The 22,139-nt window shown below is 41.7% G+C and overlaps 1 protein-coding gene across 1 annotated transcript; it reads left to right on the top strand.

The window, feature by feature from the left end:
- Window positions 1-576: 576 nt before the first annotated feature.
- Window positions 577-21,391, top strand: LOC126381665 (SID1 transmembrane family member 1-like). The gene is made up of 14 exons (XM_050031122.1): window positions 577-751; window positions 2,131-2,200; window positions 2,848-2,950; window positions 3,929-4,030; window positions 4,795-4,907; window positions 6,088-6,188; window positions 6,975-7,128; window positions 8,522-8,640; window positions 9,325-9,437; window positions 15,771-15,893; window positions 17,719-17,835; window positions 18,357-18,489; window positions 19,257-19,461; window positions 20,686-21,391. Exons 1-14 carry the CDS (start codon window positions 648-650, stop codon window positions 20,860-20,862), a joined length of 1,734 nt encoding a protein of 577 aa, XP_049887079.1. The 5' UTR covers window positions 577-647; the 3' UTR covers window positions 20,863-21,391.
- The last annotated feature ends 748 nt before the right edge of the window (window positions 21,392-22,139 follow it).

The raw sequence follows: 22,139 nt of genomic DNA on the forward strand, positions 1-22,139 counted from the left end.
GCGTAAAGGCAAAAAGCGCTGTGCTTAAGAATGGCCACCAAAATGTAAATTCAAAAAATGTTCAATGAACTTTTGCTATCAAAATTAACATTATTTATTAGATTTCATTTGAGTCGTCCTTGTAAATTTATTTTTTGATTTGTGTATTTCTAAATAAATGAATCAATAAAAACAAGTTATTATTTCATTCATGGATTTGTTCATCGACCTTATATCGAACCAATCGACCAAACATTAAAATCCAAACGGAAAGAAATTTCCGAACGATTGCTGAACGATCACATACGTCAAAAACGCAGGTATTTTTACGTTACCACTTTCGTTATAAATATAGTAATAAAAATATTGAGAACTCGATCCGGTTTAGGTATTAGCAGGCATAACTTTTTGTTTGTATATAAATAAGTACTTACCCATTAATAAACTAGATAAAAGTTAGGGCAAAGAGAAATAAGTAGTTTATTGAAAATATCGAAAATAGTTTCTGAAAATCTACCATCCACCAGAGCACTGAAACTTTACTAGTAAAATACCTTAGTAGCAACTGTCAATGTCATTGTCAATTTCATGGCGAGTTTTTACATCGATTACGTACGGCGATTTCGCCGTTTTCAGCAATTTTTGCGCAATTTATTGCAATAAGAAAAATGGTGTGCTTGTACATTTTAATCATAAGTGCTTTAGTGTATAATACTCATCAAACGAGAGCTTCTTCAGGAATGAATTATGGGAAAAACTTCATTTATGATACGTGAGTTTCATGTTATTGTTTTTTTTTTTTACGTTTGTTTACGTTTATCAACTGTCTAGATTATAAAATCTACATTTCCGATGCTTACGTAGAGATGCTGGGTACACTATTATTATTATATACCATATTTAGTTAACATTAGTGTTGCCGATCGATAGCGCCATATCGATAGTTTTCGATCGAACTATCGATAGTTTACCAAAAAACGATAGTATCGATAATTAATCGATAGTATCGATACTATCGATAGTATCGATAGCTCATTTTTGGCGATACTATTGATAAGCAACGATAGTATCGATACTATCGATAGTATTGATAGTTAAAAGATGAAAAACTATCGATAGTATCGATACTATCGATGGTATCGATAGTTGAAAAACAAAAAACTATCAATACTATCGATACTATCGATAGTATCGCTCTTCGATATTGAGCAAGCTATCGATACTATCGATAGTATCGATACTATCGATACTATCGATAGTTTTGTACGATCGATAGTGACCTTAATTTCGATAGTATTGTAAAAAAAATCCTATCCACTAACTTAACAGTGTTTCTTTAAAGTTTAGAGAATTGCCTACTTCAAAACCAAACGTCCACTGCAAAAACACCCACGTAACATAAAATATATTAAATACGAGCTTTAAATGGTGTGAATTGTTCCACACAATGCTACATTCAATACTATCGAAATTAAGGGCCCTATCGATCGTACAAAACTATCGATAGTATCGATACTATCGATAGTATCGATAGCTTGCGCAATATCCAAGAGCGATACTATCGATAGTATCGATACTATCGATAGTTTTTCTTCTTTTAACTATCGATACTATCGATAGTATCGATACTATCGTTGCTTATCAATAGTATCGCCAAAAAAGAGCTATCGATACTATCGATACTATCGATACTATCGATAGTATCGATACTATCGATAGGCCTATCGATTGGGTAGATGATTTTGGCTGTTTACTATCGATAGTAAAACTATCGATTTTTCGGCAACACTAGTTAACATTTGTAATTACATTAAAGTTTTTTTTTTACAGGGGAATCCCCTAATCTACTCGATTTCTAGGTAGGTATTGTATTGTAGGTATTGTAACTGTGCCCAGCAGTGGGACGTATATAGGCTATTTATGTTATGTTATGTTATTGTATCAGTTTTCGAAATTCCGATATTCTATATCTTAGAGAGATATTACATCTCTCTTACATTCGTCAATCATGATTTAGGATTAAAACAAAGATTAATTATAAAAGGATTAGAAGAAGAAGAGAATAATTGATAACCAGCCAGATAACATGTACATTCAGGCTCTCTTTAATAATCAGGTTAAACATATTTGAAGATGTTTGTTTCATTTCAGGTACAAATATGACAATATGATCACCGTGTTAGTCAATTCAACTACAGAACAAATTCTAGACTTTTATGAGGCAAGTTATAATAATAGTTATTTAAAATATCACCCACATAATAACACACGCACACACACACCGCACGTACACACACACACCGCACACACACACGCACCCCCCGCCCCCACAAACACACACATGCACTCGCACCCCCCCTGCCCCCACACACAACACGCATGCACGCGCGCTCGCACGCACGCTCGCTCGCACGCACGCTCGCTCGCACGCACGCACGCACGCACGCTCGCACACACACACACATACACGCACACACACACACACACTCACTATTAAGAACTGTTAATGATAATAATGTTTAGGTTTATTTTGGCAACTCAGGCCAAATTGTTAGTAAATACATTTTTCTTCCTGATCATGCATAGAAATCATCGGCTCTAGCTATTAGCATGTTATCATTGTTTTTTTAGCATCGGCTTTAGCTATGGCATTAAGAAAACTATTAACGACATAGTTATAAGGTTTAATATTCCATAATAACCAGTGATCGGGATAGGTAGTGCCATTTGCGAGATTTGTCTTAACATGAATATACCTCCCAAATCTCGATCTCATGTGATATTTTATATTACTATAGCATGGAGAATGCTACACCAACAAGAGTGTGGCTCTTGAATTTGTGATGATGGTACTTATTGTGTTTGTAGGATTCCAACGCCACGCGAGGGTTCCCCACGAGGGTGCACGTGTCCAGCAATGACACAATCAATGGAGACTACCCTCTCTTCATCACCGCCACACAACAGAAAGGTGAGCTTTGCCTGAACTACTAGACCAATTTGGATAACATTGTTTCAGAACAAAAATAACCGCAACCATTTGGTTGCGGCACGCACGCTCGTTCGCAAGCAGCATTGCACGCACGCACGCATACGCACGCGTGCACGCATACGCGCACGCACACACACGCACGCACACGCGCACGCACGCACACGCGCACGCACGCACACACACACACACACACGCACACATGATTTCAAGGTAGGATTTTCTAATATAAGCATGTTTTTAATGTGTTTTGTTACAGAACAATTAAAAAAAAAGGTTTTTGTGCTTACTAACTTATTTGCAGTTGGTAAACTAATCGCTACCTATGTCGATCTATGGACAGATGGAGACCATGATATAAGAAAACCAGGTATGCTCAAAAGTGACAGTTCACTGGTCAAGGTTAGCCCAGCTGACGTCATCCCACCCTGTGTTGCCATTTCGTAAAAAATAAATTACCTACAACCAATGTATTTAAATTTACTTTGCAAGGAAATTTAAACAACATGTAAACAGTTACAGTTTTTATGATTTTTATACATATATATGCCAAGTAATAATAATTAAATACATTAGTCAGTAATTTACTTAATTTTCAATAATAAAATTTACGTCTTTGGAATGTTGGAGATACCAATTTAATGGTAACAAAGTGGTAACTCTTACGTCATCGAATGGTTAGCAATGGCGGCTTCATAGGATTGAGCATACCTGAGGCCTGTTTAATAAAACTTTTACATTATACATTACACTTTTACATTACAACGACAATTTGGTGTTCATTACGTAGCTATTATGAAACTGCAAAATATTCGTGTTCACACACTCCGCATTGTACATCAAATTGTCATTGTAATTTACAATTGTAAGTTTTATTAAACAGGCCCCTGGTCTTCTTATACCATGATGGAAACCCTCGGTGCAGTCGGACTCACACTTGACCGTTTTTTTCCTTGGCAGGTGTGCTGTCCTGGGAGATCCCGCTAGTGATACAGACGAAACACTCTGTCATGCAGTTCAATAATATGGCGCGGACGCTATGTCCACACGACGCTGGGCCAAGTAAGTGTTATTACGGACTTGAATGACTTGTTAATCTATCTTAAGGGTAGTTAAAACACATAATAACGGGTTCTTACTGCGTTTAAAGTAAGGATATGAGACTCCCGATATCCCCGAAAATTATGGATCTACCTACTCCACTCCAATCTCATCAGTCATCCCGTGATCATGGCACTTGCAACAGTGTCGAAATATCGGGAGTCTCATATCCCTACTTTAAACGCGGTAAGGACCCGTTATTATGTGTTTTATTTATTGATTTATTATTATGATAATAACGTCGTAAACTTAAAACAATGTATCTTAAGCGTGTTGGAACTCTCGCTCAGCAACGATAGATGGCGTTAGCGTAGCGGTGATCGAAATTATTATTTTTGTCATAGATAAACTAAGCTATATGAGCTGTACACCTTTTTGCCACTATTTGAATGTCTCGAGAACCCACAAACATTAAAAAATATTACAAATCCTTCATATTTTCTTCAGGTTTACTCTTGGTCTGGTTACGATGTTTTCCTTCACCGCTGCGCACGTGATAATCATTTATGATCCAAACTTGAATTCAAAAATTCGACAATCATTGGTTTAGGCCTGTGCTGGATTCGAACCTACGACCTTAAAGTGAGAGGCAAGCGTTACACCATAACGAATACTGAGGAGGATGATTCAGACCATGATTCTGAGTTGATATCAAGTGGTTGTTTTTATTTTTACACAGTTGGTTCGACCATTATAGACGGTGATACGGCTGGATTTTTTTTTAGATATAACGTCAGAAAATCGACCGACGATACAGTTGACGACGTCGAACCCGAAGAATGTATCTGTCGACATTAAATTAAGACGAGTGGAGGACTTTTATGTTGAAGTTGATAAGGTAAGCAATCGTCATTGTGGCTCTAAAGGTCTTATTTTTTTAATACCCTAATAACATACATTCATAATAAATTTTCTTCTCCTATTTGTGTGTGCGTGTGTACGTGCGTGCGTGCGTGAGTGACTGCGTGCAATGGTGCGTGCGAACGAGCGTGCGTGCGTGCGTGTTTGTGTTTGTGTGTGTGTGAGCGTGCGTGCAGGCGTGCGTGCGTGTGTGTGTATGTGTCTGGGTTACTATTAAGACGCCAAAGATCCCTGACATGGGGTATGTAACGATCATGGGCCATGTAAATCTAAAAATCTAATGACTTAATCTAGTGCTTATACCTATAACAGATGTGCACAACATTTGCACTTAATATGAATACAGTTCAGATAGATATATTTTTTTAAATTAGGTAACAACTATTAAAATTACAAACAACAAAAAAAAATAAGTTTTAGCAATGTTGTTCACTGATAGGCTAATAGATGGCGCTAAGAGCAGTGATTGAGACACCAATCCCGCTTTACAAAATGTTTTATTGCGACCATACAATACAATACAAATACACTTTATTGCACCAACATAAAAAGAAATAATGACCATGTGTTCGTACAAAATGTGGTGTTACTATTATAAGTTTAGTGATTATTTAGAAGATATGAATGCATGGGATTAGCTAAATTCCTCAATTGTATAACAATATTTTATGTTAATTTTTTTCAAGAACGTCTAGGGCCCTGTGCCGAGGTTTTTCTTGCAGCTTCTTTTCCCCGGCTATACAGGTTGTGAGAAGCTGCAGTGGTTTTAGGCGAATGAGACGTTCGCTATGTAAAAATTGACGATTCAAAGTGTAACTATGTTACCTACTGAATAAAGATCATCATCATAAACAGCCTATATACGTCCCACTGCTGGGCACAGGCCTCCCCTCAATCAACCGGAGGGTGTATGGAGCATACTCCACCACGCTGCTCCACTGCGGGTTGGTGGAGGTGTTTTTACGGCTAATAGCCGGGACCAACGGCTTAACGTGCCCTCCGAAGCACGGAATCATCTTACTTTTTCGGACAATCAGGTGATTCAAGACTGAATAAAGATACTTTTGAATTATTTTTATTTGGTAATCAGAATTTCATAATTCATCTTGAACCTTGTACACGATCCAATTTATTATTTTTTTGTAATCTTTTCCCAGGAGGTGAACCTGACCGTGACACCGAGCACTCCGAAGTATTACTACTTCTCCTTTGACCATTACCCTTTGAACGTTACGACGGGGAAAGGGTTCCTACCTAGGTAAGACCTGGATCAACTTAGATTTATTATTTATTTATTTATTTATTAAATTCTTACATAGATTTTTTGGAATAGATATAAGATTAATGCACACACCCCTACACACGCCCTATCTATGGAGTATTGAAGGCGATTACTCCACCGACAAGAGCGCAGCTCTTAAATAAAGAGAGAGATAAGATTAATGACTACCTAAATGATAAAAGTGTCTGGTATTGAATGTGTTCCTCTAGTTATTAAATAACTTGTAATGTATACCCTCATTGGTTTTTAAAAGATGTGTTGCTGTTGCAGTTTCTTGTCATTTCTTCTCAGCCATAACACCTTGCGAAATGACGTAAATTCAAAAATGTTACATTGACCTTTAACAAGTATATCCATGATAATTACGTTGAATAAATGATTCTCATTTCTGATTTCCCCCTACTAAGTTTCTGTATTTCATGTTACAAATAAAGCAATTCATCTAAGAAAGCAATATTGCTATTTGACATTTGTTTGCATTGCGCACTTACTTTTATATGCGCAAATGTCAAATTGCAACATTGCTTTTTTAGATATTCGCTTCGATGTGGCCTTTTTAAACCACCAGGGGGGTTAAAATGGCCACATCGAATCAATTCATCTAAGAAAGCAATATTGCAATTTGACATTTGCGCATATAAAAGTAAGTGCGCAATGCAAACAAATGTCAAATAGTAATATTGCTTTCTTAGATGAATTGCTTCGATGTGGCCTTTTTAAACCACCAGTACGTTAAGATATACGTGTTTGTCATCATTTCAGATTTAACTATACAATACCAAAGAACGTTATACTCATTATAGAGTCGGATGATGATGTGTGCGCTGTTGTGTCCATACAGAACAACTCGGTAAGTCGCCGAAATTTTTATTTATTTATTTATTTGTACACAATAAAACAGACACAAGGAACATACAAAGAAAACAGATAATTCAAATTCAAAAATATCTTTAATTCAGTAGGTAACATAGTTACACTTTGAATCGTCAATTTTTACATAACGAACGTCTCATCCGCCTAAAACTACTATATAGTAGAGGTAAGCTTATATCTAAAGAAAAAATCATCATTTTTGACGAAACATTTGTGGATTTATGGTATATTCTTTTTTTAGCTCCTTTTTGACGAAGCCTGTGGTGGATTTAATGATGTATTTTATCAAACCATTATTGTGCTTATATTTATCGTAAATAAAACAGTTTATAAAAATTAAAATAAAAAACTCAACAAAAATTCAATATTTATATTTATTTTTCAAAATTGGCTTACAAAGTTAGCGCTTTTCGAACGTCAAAAATTGGATTATATATTATGTAACTAGCTGTAAAACTACTACCACATCGGAATCTGTAACGCTGAGGGAAAGACGTGGCCAGAAAACCTCCCAGCACAGGGCCCTAGTCCTGCTGTTTCATGTTTTCCTTTCTTTTTTTTTCAAACAAAGAGATTTCTTCCAGCTGACCTACTACTACTATTGACTACTATTTTTAATTATTTTATTTATTAAAGATCACCAACAGAGTTAACAACAAGTCCTTTACAGTAAATATCTCCATAAAATGACATAATAATTGTTACCCTAATTATAGGTGACAACGGCATGCAATGGACTTACAGCAAAGCTAATGAAAGGCGCTTTACTTGATAATAAAACACACTGGAGAACTTCCAAGTTTTATTCCAGCAAACATCATCATCATCAGCCGTACGACGCCCACTGCTGGGCATAGGCCTCCCCCAAGGATCTCCACGACGATCGGTCCTGCGCTGCCCGCATCCAGCGGCTTCCCGCGACCTTCACCAGATCGTCGGTCCACCTTGTAGCGGGCCTACCCACTGAGCGTCGTCCGACACGTGGTCGCCATTCGAGAACATTTCCACCCCAGCGGCCATCGGTTCTCCTCGCTATGTGTCCTGCCCACTGCCACTTCAGCTTGGCAATTCTCCGAGCTATGTCGGTGACTTTAGTTCTCCTGCGGATCTCCTCATTTCTGATTCGATCGAGCAGGGAAATACCGAGCATAGCTCTCTCCATTGCCCGCTGAGCGACACCGAGCCTCCTCACGAGACCCATAGTAAGCGGCCACGTCTCACTGCCGTAGGTCATCACTGGCAACACGCACTGGTCACAGACTTTCGTCTTGAGACACTGAGGTATTTTGGACGAGAAGATATTCCGCAGCTTCCCGAACGCTGCCCATCCGAGCTGCATTCCAGCAAACAATCACACAGAAATCGGGCATAGGTTTCACTAGCCTAGTGGTCGTATCAGACTGAACCGTTCTGCGTGTGGTTTCATCTCGTCGCAGGCAAAGCCCGCGACGGGGAGACATCCTCGGGGCTGTGCCCCCTCGATGTGGCCGCACTCGCCGCCCGCAGAAACGGGCGTGGCACGGGAGTGGGACGCGGCGGGCGGGATCGCCCCTCCGTGAGCCCAATAGTGATGTTAAGTCCGTGGAGCCACTAACGAGGTCGGGTGGTTCCCCGTTCGGGGAGGCCCAATGAGTGCTCGTCAGCTAGTGGTGGTGTTAGGTTGAACCGTTCTGGGTTGGACACCTGCTTTTTATCAACTTGCCCCTTCCAGCTAGTCACCCTTCCTCACCAGTTACATTTAGTGTTGCCAATATTAATTACATTTTACCCGATGTTTGTGGGTAAAAATGATAGGGTAACTGCTAGTTGGGATTATTGTTACACTAAACTAGCCTAAATCTAATTGTACAAAAGAAAAGCAAAAAAGTAAAATGTAAATTAAAAAAAAATAAAGATAATAGAATGATGAATGCGACCAAGAATGTGTCAGCCTCGCGCAGTTTAAATAGATTTTTAGAAATTTACGATAAGGTGCAAAAGTCCAATCAGTTTCTTGCAAAGTAATAAATTAGCTGGTTGCACTTAAGACCTCCTGGTTACATGTCGTTTCTGTAATAGACCAAAACACCAAAAATCCAAACAACCCTGGTGTCAGGGTTACTATTGAGCCGCCAAAGGCCCCTGACATGGCTCACGTAACTACGTACTTACATCAATAAGTAGGAACCGGGACCGACGGCTTAACATGCCTTCCGAAGCACGGATCATCTTACTTTGGATCAGGTGATCAGCCTCAAAGTGATATTTGTGACATGTTTTGTGTCACGGGATTCGTGGGGCTGGCGCTGATGATGGAGGGCATCCTCTCAGCCTGCTACCACCTCTGCCCTAACAAGATGAACTTCCAGTTTGGTAAGTCTTGAATCTATACAGGCGGTTAGTGACATCGTAACGAAAACTTTAAGGATGATTCAGACTATGATTATGAGATGATGTAAAAAGGAATTTTCCGTCGCAAAAGTATGGAATTGAAAATAATAAAAAAAACGCTAAAATTTTCCGACAGGAAATTCCACTTATTGTCAACTCAGAATTATGGTCTAAATCATACTCCTCAGTGTTGGTCCTAACTAACTCAGGGTGTTCAAAGCCCCGGCGGGGACGCGGTTGTGTGCAACTGCGTTCCCGTGTCCTCGCCACATGGCGGCAAGGAGGAACACCGTTGGGTTTTAGTGGGTATACCGGGTGGCGACACCCGGGGAGTCCCACATAACCACGTCGTCCCCCCGGGCGGCGTGGTATGCGTAACGCATTTCCCAACGTTAAAAAAAAAAAAAAAAAAAAAGTGTGTTCAAAGCCTCGTTAAAAATAAGAATAAAAAAAATGTCCTAACCAAACTAGGGATCACAAAGTGATTTTTGTGATATGTCCCTACCGGGATCAGACTAAAATTTTCATGAATTTTTCACTAAAATTTTGATACATTGTTATAAGTTTACGCGGTTATTATCATAATTAAAGCACATAATAACGGGTTCTTACCGCGTTTAAATGGGGATATGAGACTCCCGATATTTCGACACTGTTGCAAGTGCCATGATCACGGGATGACTGATGAGATTGGAGTGGAGTAGGTAGATCCATAATTTTTTACGGGCAGACATATCTGTCTACCCTCTTTCTTTGCCGCTTGTTTATGTTTTTGATATCGGAATGTTCGGAACCATCTGAACTCGCACGAAACTCACTACGACAAACCGCACTCACTGTGTCCTCACGTTTTTTCACCACATTAGGCTGTTTCAAGCTTTTTACAACACCTACTACTGGATTCCACATGCTCGATAATTTGAACCCGTCTTCCCTGTTGAAGCATATCAAAATTTTGATGTCACTAACACCGAGTTATATATCCTATATATATATATATATATATATATATATATATATCTAATCCTGGTAGGGACATATCACAAAAATCACTTTGTGATCCCTAGTTTGGTTAGGACATTTTTTTTATTCTTATTTTTAACGAGGCTTTGAACACCCTGAGTTAGTTAGGACATTGCAGGCTCTTTTATTGTGTGAATTGTGAGGCGGATGACCAACCACATCAATCCTGTAATAAACTATATAGTTAAAAATGTTTTTTTTTTTTTTCAGTTTTTTAACAAAATAAATAGTGCAAGTTTTACATAACAATAAAACTTGTATTATTGAGCAGAGACGATGCACAGCATCTGTGAGAGTGCGTCATTGTACTTCCCTTGTATTTCCTGTTATCGGTTGACGTTTTGTTGATGTCAGCGCCATCTAGTGAAAATAAAGTGTAAAAGTCACAGGAGGCCGTTGGCGGCAAATCAACTTTCATAGAAGTCTCTCACCAGGAGCCCTTAATGGGATGCTGTGCATCGTCTCTGCTCAATAATACAAGTTTTATTGTTATGTAAAACTTGCACTATTATCGGCATGTGACGATGCACAGCATCTGTGAGAGACGTGTTTATAACTCCTGGTGACTGATAACGACACGACGCTATGTGAAAAGAAAACAATTTAAATGAAATTGCTGATATAATTATTACATATTACAATCAACACCCAAAACAAGATTTTGTATTCTAAGAGAAAGAAAATCAAGTTAAACAAGTTGCCTATTATAAGGCTTAAATAGGTTCGAAATTTGCTGCAAGATTAGTCGATGATTGAGTTTTTCCTATGATTTGTTTACAATAATACCTGGCAAAGGTATTTTCACTTCGCCAATTTCCACGACTAAGAATATCTTCTATAGAGAAATTTTCAAACCAATTTAATGAAGCGACAGCCGAGCGTACAGAGCCCGGCGAGGCTGATATACCGGCATCTCTCAACATTGTTTTTATCCAATTGCCGATAACAGTACGTGAAGCTGCTTGAGTAGAACCTCTTATGGTCACGAAAAGGGCATCATTACACTCAGCCGAACGTCTCTGTGCACCTAGCTCAACAACCTTTCTTAGCCAGAAAACGGGACAAATACTTTTATTACTATGTTGTAACAATTTCCAGCCTGATTGTCTGTATGATGCAGTATCGGTTTTGGAACCAAAGGCTGGGCACAAAATGACATGGTCGCTGGCGTCAATGTAGTGGGCTGCGGAAACCTTCAGTAAGGTCAGGTCATGCACCCGTCGGCCCGACGCGAGAAGCAATAAGCAAGCCAACCTGCGTGAAGCTTCAAACAATGTTTCATGAACTGGTGAATTTGCTTGCAGCCAGATAACCAAATCATTTGGGTCCCAGACTGCTGGTTTCTCTGCTCTTGGTCGCTGAAGAGAAATTGCTTTCAACATATGTTTCACTAAAAAATTAGAATTAAGATTTTCATTGCCTACTGCTTTTCCAAAAGTCAAAACTACTGATTTATGAAGCAAAATAGTTTGATAAGCCAATCTCTCTTCTAGGCACAAGTGCGCCAAAAATCTAGATAAACTTGTACCGGTTGGATGTCTGTGATTAAAATTATTATCACTACACCACTTGGTCCACCGTGTCCATGCGGGTCTATATGTTTTTAATGATGATTCTCTCCAGCTGGACTTAAATAAGGCTCTCTCTGCCTCTGTCCAATCTTTGGTAACATCGCTCCAGCCCCAATCTTCCAGACGTATAATTCCATGTCCTGTACTCGAGGTGGAGGAAGGCCAGTGCTCTGATCTATTAGCACTTGGGCCAAATTTGGGATTCTCATCGGTTTGCACAATGCCCGCTGGCTCAGATCTGGCAACCAGAACGCATTCTTCCACATTGGCGCTACCATCAGGAACACTCCCTGTGCTGAGTTCAGGTGGTGGAGTACTCGAGGTATAAGACTCGGTGGCGGAAACACCCACGCTAGTTGGAATTCCCATCGACGGCTGAAGGCGTTGCAAAACACCGCTAAAGTGTCCCGACAGTCTTTGGAGACATACTTCTCCACAACTCTCGTTTGAACCGTGGCAAATAGATCGATTTGAGGGATTCCAAGCTTGTGAAACACTGTTGTCAACGCCAGTGGAAGCAGGTGCCACTCGGCTGCCAATTTCCCTCGTGACAGTCTGTCTGCTATGTCGTTGAATTTGCCGGGCAGATATTCTGCTGTCAATGATATGTTCCACCGGTCTAGTATATTCAGCAGGTGATGTGTCAACTTGAGAAGAGCTGTTGACCGTGTCCCCCCTTCCTTGCAAATATACGACACGACTGTCCGATTGTCGGACTGTACCATCACATGACGATTCCGTAATTGTATCTTGAAATGTGTAATCGCTGCTATGATGGCGAACATTTCCTTTCGGTTGCAATGCCATCTGCTCTGTACGGGTGTCCATCTGCCCGATACCGACTGGTCGTCCATTTGTGCCCCCCACCCATAGTCGGCGGCATCTGTTGTCAGAAAATGATGAATCAACGTCGGGTGCAGGCTGATCGACACTCGGCGGCTCTCCAGAGCTTTTATCCACCATTCCAGGTCTTCTTTTACTTGAGTTGGCATCTCCGATTGCTTCTGAGATGTCTGTCTGGCCAGAATCCGACAGTATCGTTGGAGCTGGCGGCAGTGCAGTCTCCCCCTGGGTATTACAAAATTTGCAAAATTTAGAGTTCCTAGGATGACTTGCGCCTCCTTCAGCGATAACGTTCCTTTGTGGACGGCTTTGCGGGCGATTAACAAGATTGTATTCAATTTTCTTACTGGCAGGGATTTGAGACTTCGATTCGTATCCCAAAGTAATCCTAGAAACTCTATCTCTTGAACAGGCTTGATTATCGATTTTTGGTAATTGATTGTCCACCCCAATCTTTTCAGCGTTTCTATCGCTATGCTCAAATGGGTTTCCAGCAGAGTACTCGACTGATTTGCCAACAGAAAGTCGTCTAAATAGACGATAATTCGGACGCCTATGTCCCGCAGGTATTGAGCCACCCAATTGGTTAAAGCAGCAAAGTTCTTCGGGGCGCACGACAACCCGAAGGGCAGGCAGGTCATTTGGAGAACCTGGTGTCTGTATACCAGCCGAAGAAACCTTCGATGACTCTCCGCGATTGGTACGTGAAAGTACGCTGACGACAGGTCGAGCTTTGCCATCCAGTCGTTCTTCTGCAGAAATCGGGGTACTTGGAAGTGTGAAATTAGTTTGAAAGGCTTCGGTATTATGAATTGATTCAGACGCTTTAAATTGAATATGGGCCTGAACGACCCGTCGCTCTTTCTCGCCAAGAACATGGTTGAAAAGAAACTGGGACCCAACCGTTGTTGATCGGGAATCTCCAGAACACCTTGTTCCAACAGTTGGTTTATTTGCTGTGTCATGTCGGGAGAACGAGCCGTTTCGAATTGACGGCAGACCCGAGGAGATGGATGAATAAGCAGAGGTTTGGAGGTAAATGGCAGACGCATTCCCGTTACTATTTTGAGAAGAGCCTTCGGAGCCCAATCCGTCTGCCACTGCCTCCGATACGCTCGGAGGCAGCCTCCGTAAAAATTGGGTTGAAGCGGATGATAGTCATTTGTCAGATTGGTTTTTCTTGGCTTGTCCGTCCTTTTTAAAGAATTTCTTATGCTTTCCATGGTCCTGTGCCGACTGCTTGGAGATCCCTGTATGGGCAGAAGTTTTATTTTTTCCCGAGTCGTTTCCTCGTGGACGAAAGGACTGGTTATTCGATTCCCTTGAAGGACCTGGTTTAATTTGTTTATTACCTGGGTTGGAGTTGATTTTGCGAGTATTCTTCTCTCCGTAATACCAAGGACGTACCCATTTATCCATACCACCCGTATTCTGAATATAGGTTTGCAAGGGGTTTTCGTCGAATAGGTGCCTAGAACTCGGCGGGATCTTACGCAGACCCTCCCGTAGATTCTTATTAGCCACTTCGCCCAGGATACGCTCCCTGCGATTTTCAATGAACTCAGCTCGTTTCCCGCAAACCATTTGCATAATTTCCTCACTTACTTTGTGGAATTTTGAGGAAGGTTGAAATAATTCGGAAATCTTGTCGAATATGTTGTCTGGTGATAAAACTGTGCTTGCGGAAGCTGTCCAGTTTATAAATTCTTGTAAGTTTTCATTAAGAAGCTCGCGTTGAGTTAATAAGCCATTGCAAATAGCAGCTAACATTTTTTCCGAGCTTGCTACATAGTCTTTACCCTTCGCGAATTGCCTTAGTTCATCATTTACCTCAAGGTCTACGAAACCTGGCGAGGCATTATGAGCCTTCAACGATTCAGTATAACGAACATCTTTCCAAGCAGGATCACCAAACTTTTGCAATACTTCCAACCGTCTTAGATGAACAGGGTCAGCTGGAGTCACTGAAGGGGCTTTTAGGGCCGTACTTATGTGACTTAGGCTTAAATGCCGCGGTTCGACCACGGTAGTATTGTCAGCAACAATAGGACGTTGTAAACAAAAGTCAGGGTTTGGCCCCAAAGCCAACTCACGCGTTGCATTGGGTGCCGGTAAAGTTTTAGAACACGGAACATTTACACTGGATTGTAAAGAGGGTGTTTGTAACAACACGCTAGTTAACAGATTCACTTTGTTCACTAAGTCATGAAAATCGATATCGGACTCACCGCGCCTCCTCCGTTTTACCTCACCACCCGAGGAATCGGATGAAGATGATTCAGAATTGCTGCTTGAGGACCGGCGGCGCTTAGAGGCGCCAGAGCCGGCGCTAAGCGGCCGTGACCGCGACATTTCGTTGCGGCTACCTTCTGAGGCGGATAAATTATCCGCCTTATCTTGGTCACTATCACCCATAATCCACTATCACTGCACGATTATAACGTTCTTTACACTTACTACGCGTAAATGTTACAAAAACTACACAATTTGAACTTAAAATGCGAAAATAAAATTCAAATTTCGAAAAATAGATGTTATACACTTGAGAAGTCACGACGCTATGAAAGTTGATTTGCCGCCAACGGCCTCCTGTGACTTTTACACTTTATTTTCACTAGATGGCGCTGACATCAACAAAACGTCAACCGATAACAGGAAATACAAGGGAAGTACAATGACGCACTCTCACAGATGCTGTGCATCGTCACATGCCGATAATGTAAGGATTTAGCAGTTTATTTTTGTAGCATCAAGGAGAATCGTTAAAAATATCGATGTCTGGCAATTTGGTGATTTTGACAAGTTTATCGACTCGATCGATAGTTTTATCACGATGCGCATGTTAGCCTTATCGAGTAATTTAGTCTCTGTCTTCCAGACTCGTCGTTCATGTACGTGATAGCGGTGCTGTGTATGGTGAAGATATACCAGAACCGACACCCCGACGTGAACGCGAGCGCACACTCCACGTTCATGCTGCTCGCGTTCATCATGGCACTCGGTAACATGACATAGCATAGCATAACATGACATAACATGGCATAACATAACATATCATAGCATAAAGTAGCATAACGTAGCATAACGTAGCATAACATAGCATATCATAGCATAAAGTAGCATAACATAGCATAACGTAGCATAACAGAGCGTAACATAACATAGAATCATAGAATACAGGGAAAGGGTAGGCAGAGATGTAAGTACACCCACTCCTCGCCAGCTATGTTTATTTATTTGTAAATAATTTATCTTAAGTGCAATATTCACTAACACAGTTGGATCGACCATTATAGACGGCGATACGGCTCACCTATCACGTTGTTCTAACATAAAACTCGGTGAGGTGTGGGTACTTAGTTCATCTTGCGACGGATGTGCCTCTGACTAAACCAATTGGGATATAGTCTTTTTTTTTGACGTGATTTATTGTATAGTTGCCTGCTACAGATGGCATTAACTACTTGGCCGGACAAATGGAGAGCGCTGAAGGCTCTCACAACGTTTAAGACAACAGGCCTGAGGGTGCCCAGTTGGGCGCGAACTCCGGCTCAGGGCATCGTCTGAGAGGAAGAATATTTGAAAGAATTAATCGACCCTAGTGGGTCGATAGGGATAAGCGCTGATTGAGGGAATGGGATATAGTCGAAGCTTATGTATGTAAGACATAAAGTATAACTCAAAAAGATTCGCCCGATCCCGTCAATCTCGAATTGAATCTCGTCATATTAAAAAAAAAAAAATGTTTATTTCTCTCACTAGCTTAGAACTTGAGTACATATTGATATTATAACATAACATAACATAAACAGCCTATATACGTCCCACCGCTGGGCACAGGCCTCCCCTCAATCAACCGGAGGGGGTATGGAGCATACTCCACCACGCTGCTCCACTGCGGGTTGGTGGAGGTGATTTTTACGGCTAATAGCCGGGACCAACGGCTTAACGTGCCCTCCGAAGCACGGAATCATCTTACTTTTTCGGACAATCAGGTGATTCAAGCCTGAAAAGTCCTTACCAAACAAAGAACAGTCTCACAAAGTGATTTCGACAATGTCCCCATCGGGAATCAAACCCGGACCTCCAGATCGTGAGTCTAACGCTCACGAACAACGTCACGTCGTAACGTCATATTACACGTTTATTATATGCTTCGTTATATATATGCTTCGGGATTGATTGATAATTTATTAATATATGATTAATAATTAATAATAGAAAGTAACAATAGTCCCGATCGTGCTCTCGACGACAGGAGTGATACCAAAACAGCTACACCTATCTCTCAAAACCCTAAACTTACCACCCGACACGTACATACTTCAACAGAAAGCAGCAATATTGAATACCTGCAGATTAGTCAGAAAATTCTTGCAAACTGAACATGAATCGCCCATACTTATAGCCATTCAAACCACCCCACAGTCTAGCACACAATCACCCACACAACCTACCCAACAACCCACACATTCTCTACCTGTCACACAATAGTAACGCAAGGCTTGACCCTGAAAAAAGGTTATTATAAAGTTAGTGATTATTTAGAAGATATGAATGCATGGGATTAACTGTTTGTGAACTGATATTAGGCAGCTAAATTACTCAATTGTATACCAATATTTTAAGTTTATTTTTTTTTTTTTAAAGAACGTCTAGGGTTCTGTGCCGAGGTTTTTCTTGCAGCTTCTTTTCCCCGGCTGTACAGGTTGTGAGAAGCTGCAGTAGTTTTAGGCGGATGAGACGTTCGTTATGTAAAAATTGACGATTCAAAGTGTAACTATGTTACCAACTGAATAAAGATATTTTTGAATTTGAATTTGCAGGTGTGTACGGTATAATGTACCCGAGCGTTTATTTCTGGGTGTTCTTCACGATCCTGCACCTGGCTACCTGTCTGATACTCACCTTGAAGATTTACTACGTCGGCCGGTTTAGACTGGGTGAGATTTGACTTTAATTCTTTATTGGTGCAATCATGTGTACAAAGGTTCTGACTGCTGAGGTGACTTTTCTGACGGCTTCTAAAAAAAAGTCTTTAAAAATTAAAAAAATTAAAAACCCCCGACCAAAAAGAAGTACTCTATTATTATGACAAAAGGTTGAAAATGCTAAACCCTATAAAAAGCAAAAAATAACTTATCCCACATATGCTTGCAAGCAAACTGAGCGTGTAACATTCCTATCACACTTAACAAACGACCTGATGACTTACATCGGTAAATAGTAGCCGGGACCAACGGCTTAACGTGCCTTCCGAAGCACGGATCATCTTACATTCGGACAATCAGGTGATCAGCCTGTAATGTCCTGACCAAACTAGGGATCACAAAGTGATTTCTGTGATATGTCCCCACCGGGATTTGAACCTGGTACCTCCGGATCGTGAGCCCAACGCTCAAACCACTGGACCACGGAGGTCTGTACCTGTGTCTCAATAAATGATTTGAATTTACAATTGTAGAGCGTTCCATTCCCGTTCGGGCGATGTCGGCTCTACGTGTCCATGGGCGGGGCGCGTTGATACCCAATTACAAAGCTCGTGCCGTGCTGCTGGCCATCGCTAACCTCGCCAACTGGGCCCTCGCTGCATACGGGTGAGTGGACAATAAAGAGAAGTTACATGTGTCGCTAGGGTTAAGTGGAGATAGGCAGGACACTTGGCAAGCCGTGAAGACAATGGACTAACACACACACACACACACACTCATCATCATCAGCCCATTAACGTCCTCACTGCTGGGGCACGGGCCTTCCCTATGGATGGATAGGGAGATCGGGCCTTAAATCATCACGCGGGCCCAGTGCGGATTGATGGTTATTAACGACTGCTAATGCAGCCGGGACCAACGGCTTAACGTGCCTTCCGAAGCACGGAGGAGGTCGAGATGTAAACTTTTTTTTTGTGGTCACCCATCCTATGACCGGCCTTTGCGAAAGTTGCTTAACTTCAACTTACCATGTCTATATATTATATAATTATGATGCTTGCATTTTTGTCAAAAAAAAATGCATTTATTCATTATTAAATAGATATTGATTAAGAATCGCGCGCTTACGGTGCTAAGCCCGCAGGACCTTTAGATAGATAGATAGATAAAATACTTTATTGACCACAATGGACACAAAATACAGAGATAAGGACAACATATACAGAAAAGCACAACAGGCGGCCTTATTGCTCATGCAGCAATTTCTTCCAGGCAACCTTTGGGTACAGGAAAATTTTGTACAAGTATAATAATAGCGGGTTAGTGCATTCTAACAAAATAAATAATTAAAAGAACAGCCTACATATATATATATATATATGTATATATATATATATATGACTATTATACTACTTTATTGTATTTGCCCACAGCCTCTACCACCACAATAAGGACTTCGCGCGCCACCTCCTGGCGATCCTGATGGGCAACACGATCCTGTACACGGCGTTCTACGTGTGCATGAAGCTGGTGTACAGGGAGAGTCTGCGGGTGCAGGGCTGGTTGTACCTGGTGCTGGCCCACGCCGCTTGGTTCATAGCGCTGAAGTTCTTCCTAGACTCCAACACCAAGTGGTCGGTGAGTGGCCGCTCGCACTCTATTCTACTCTGCCCTATTCTACACTACTCTGTCCTACTCTGCCCTACGCCTTCCTTCTGTGTCCTATTCACTGCTATTGTAACCTTCTCGCTCCTGGTCCTACTACACCACGCCGCTTGGTTCATAGCGCTGAAGTTCTTCCTGGAGTCCCAACACCAAGTAGTCGGTGAGTCGCCGCTCGCACTCTATTGTAGTCTTACCTACTCTACACTACTCTGGCCTACTCTACAATATTCTAACCTACTCTGTCCTACTCTACCCTACGCCTTCCTACTGTATCCTACTCACTGCTACTGTAACCTACTCGCTTCTGGTGCCAGCTCACGCCACTTCGTTCATAGCGCTGAAGTTCTTCCTGGACTCCAACACCAAGTGGTCGACGAGTCGTCACTCGCACTCTATTGTAGTCTTACCTACTCTACACTACTCTGCCCTACTCTACACTACTCTGGCCTACTCTACAATATTCTAACCTACTCTGTCCTACTCTACCCTACGCCTTCCTACTGTATCCTACTCACTGCTACTGTAACCTACTCGCTTCTGGTGCCAGCTCACGCCACTTCGTTCATAGCGCTGAAGTTCTTCCTGGACTCCAACACCAAGTGGTCGACGAGTCGTCACTCGCACTCTATTGTAGTCTTACCTACTCTACACTACTCTGCCCTACTCTACACTACTCTGGCCTACTCTACAATATTCTAACCTACTCTGTCCTACTCTACCCTACGCCTTCCTACTGTATCCTACTCACTGCTACTGTAACCTACTCGCTTCTGGTGCCAGCTCACGCCACTTCGTTCATAGCGCTGAAGTTCTTCCTGGACTCCAACACCAAGTAGTCGGTGAGTGGCCGCTCGCATTCTATTCTACTCTGCCCTACCCTACACTACACCTTCCTACTGTATCCTACTCACTGCTACTGTAACCTACTCGCTTCTGGTGCCAGCTCACGCCACTTCGTTCATAGCGCTGAAGTTCTTCCTGGACTCCAACACCAAGTGGTCGGTGAGTAGCCTCTCGCATCCTATTCTACTCTACACCTTCCTACTGTATCCTACTCACTGCTATTGTAATCTACTCGTTCCTAGTACTAGCCTACGCATATTATTCTACTCTAACCGACTCTGCCCTTCTCTACACTACTTTGTAGTGTTGTTATTGGGTAATTATATTTATATAATTTGGGTAATTCTCCCACAGGAAACCCCGGCAATGTCACGCCGTCACAACCGCGAGTGCACAGTGCTCCAGTTAATGGATTCGCACGACCTGTGGCACATCTGCTCTGCAGCCGCTCTGTTCCTGTCCTTCAACATGCTGCTCGGCCTCGACAACGACATAGCTTCGCATCCAAGAGAGAAAATACGCGTTTTTTAATTACGTCACACATACGACAACTGCTTAAGCACTTTATCCCAATCGGGGTAGTCAGAGGTACATCCATCGCAAGATGAACTAAGTCACACCTCACCTGTTAAACCAACATGGTCGTGGTTCAACAGGGTCCGCTTACCTAACCTGAAGAATTGACAGGTCCGGTTTTTACAGAAGCGACTGCCTGTCTGACCTTCCAACCCGCGAAGGTAAACCAGCTCAATTCAGATTAGGTCACATACCTCCGGAAATGCATTTCTGGGAAATGTATGTATTTTCGTATAACTTAAATAATCCCTTACATATCTTATGAAATAATGGTGCTGACTCCAGTACACACCATATAATTTAAGTTCTCTCTCTCTTTATTTAAGAGCTGCGCTCTTGTCGGTGGAGTAATCGCCTTCATTACTCCATAGATAGGTCGTGTAGAACGGTGGTTGCCCCAATCGCCATCCGTTCCGCAGTACACCGACCAATTTCTCAATCGGTGATGTTCTAGCTAGAGCCCTACCAGAATCCATTTCCTCAACCTCTAACCAGTACTGATACCGCTGCTGCCCGGCATCAGGGGTGCGCTTTTGAAGTAGCGGCGTCTACTCGCTACGTCACAAGATCGTCATAGAACCTAAGTAGCATTTTATAGGTTAGCCCGTCCCAGTGAGCTACCCACTACGTTCGTAATTTTAAGTTATACCTGTCATTTTCTTATCCGCCGAAAAGGAAAGGGACGGGTAATCGACAGGCATTATTAACGGAACACACGACAATTTGCGCTCTACTGCGGGTTGGTGGAGGCGTTTTTACGGCTAAAAGCCGGGACCAACGGCTTAACGTGCCCTCCGAAGCACGGAATCATGTTACTTTTCCAGACAATCAGGTGATTCAAGCCTGAAAAGTCCTTACCAAACAAAGAAGAGTCTCACAAAGTGATTTCGATAATGTCCCCATCGGGAATCGAACCCGGACCTCCGCTCTAACCACTAGAATATTCTAAAAAAAAATACAGTGAATATAATATTAGTTAAGCAAGGGTGTGAATATAGCTTTCTTGGAGTTTCCAGCGGGCGTAGCACCGTAAGCACGCGAATGTTTCTCGCCGCGACAGAGATCATCTGTCTCTTTCTGTGCAGTACTGTGAGAGAGAGACGGGTGACGTATGTCGAGGCGAGAAAGAGTCGCGCGCTTACGGTGCTAAGCCCGCAGGCTACGTTCCCGAAACACAATATGGATGGCGTTGTATAGATTTATCGTGATAATTAGCTATTTTCTCATTACTC

This window comes from Pectinophora gossypiella, unplaced genomic scaffold (genome assembly GCF_024362695.1).
Source record: "Pectinophora gossypiella unplaced genomic scaffold, ilPecGoss1.1 Pgos_76, whole genome shotgun sequence".
In the NCBI taxonomy this organism is placed as follows: Eukaryota; Metazoa; Arthropoda; class Insecta; order Lepidoptera; family Gelechiidae; genus Pectinophora; species Pectinophora gossypiella.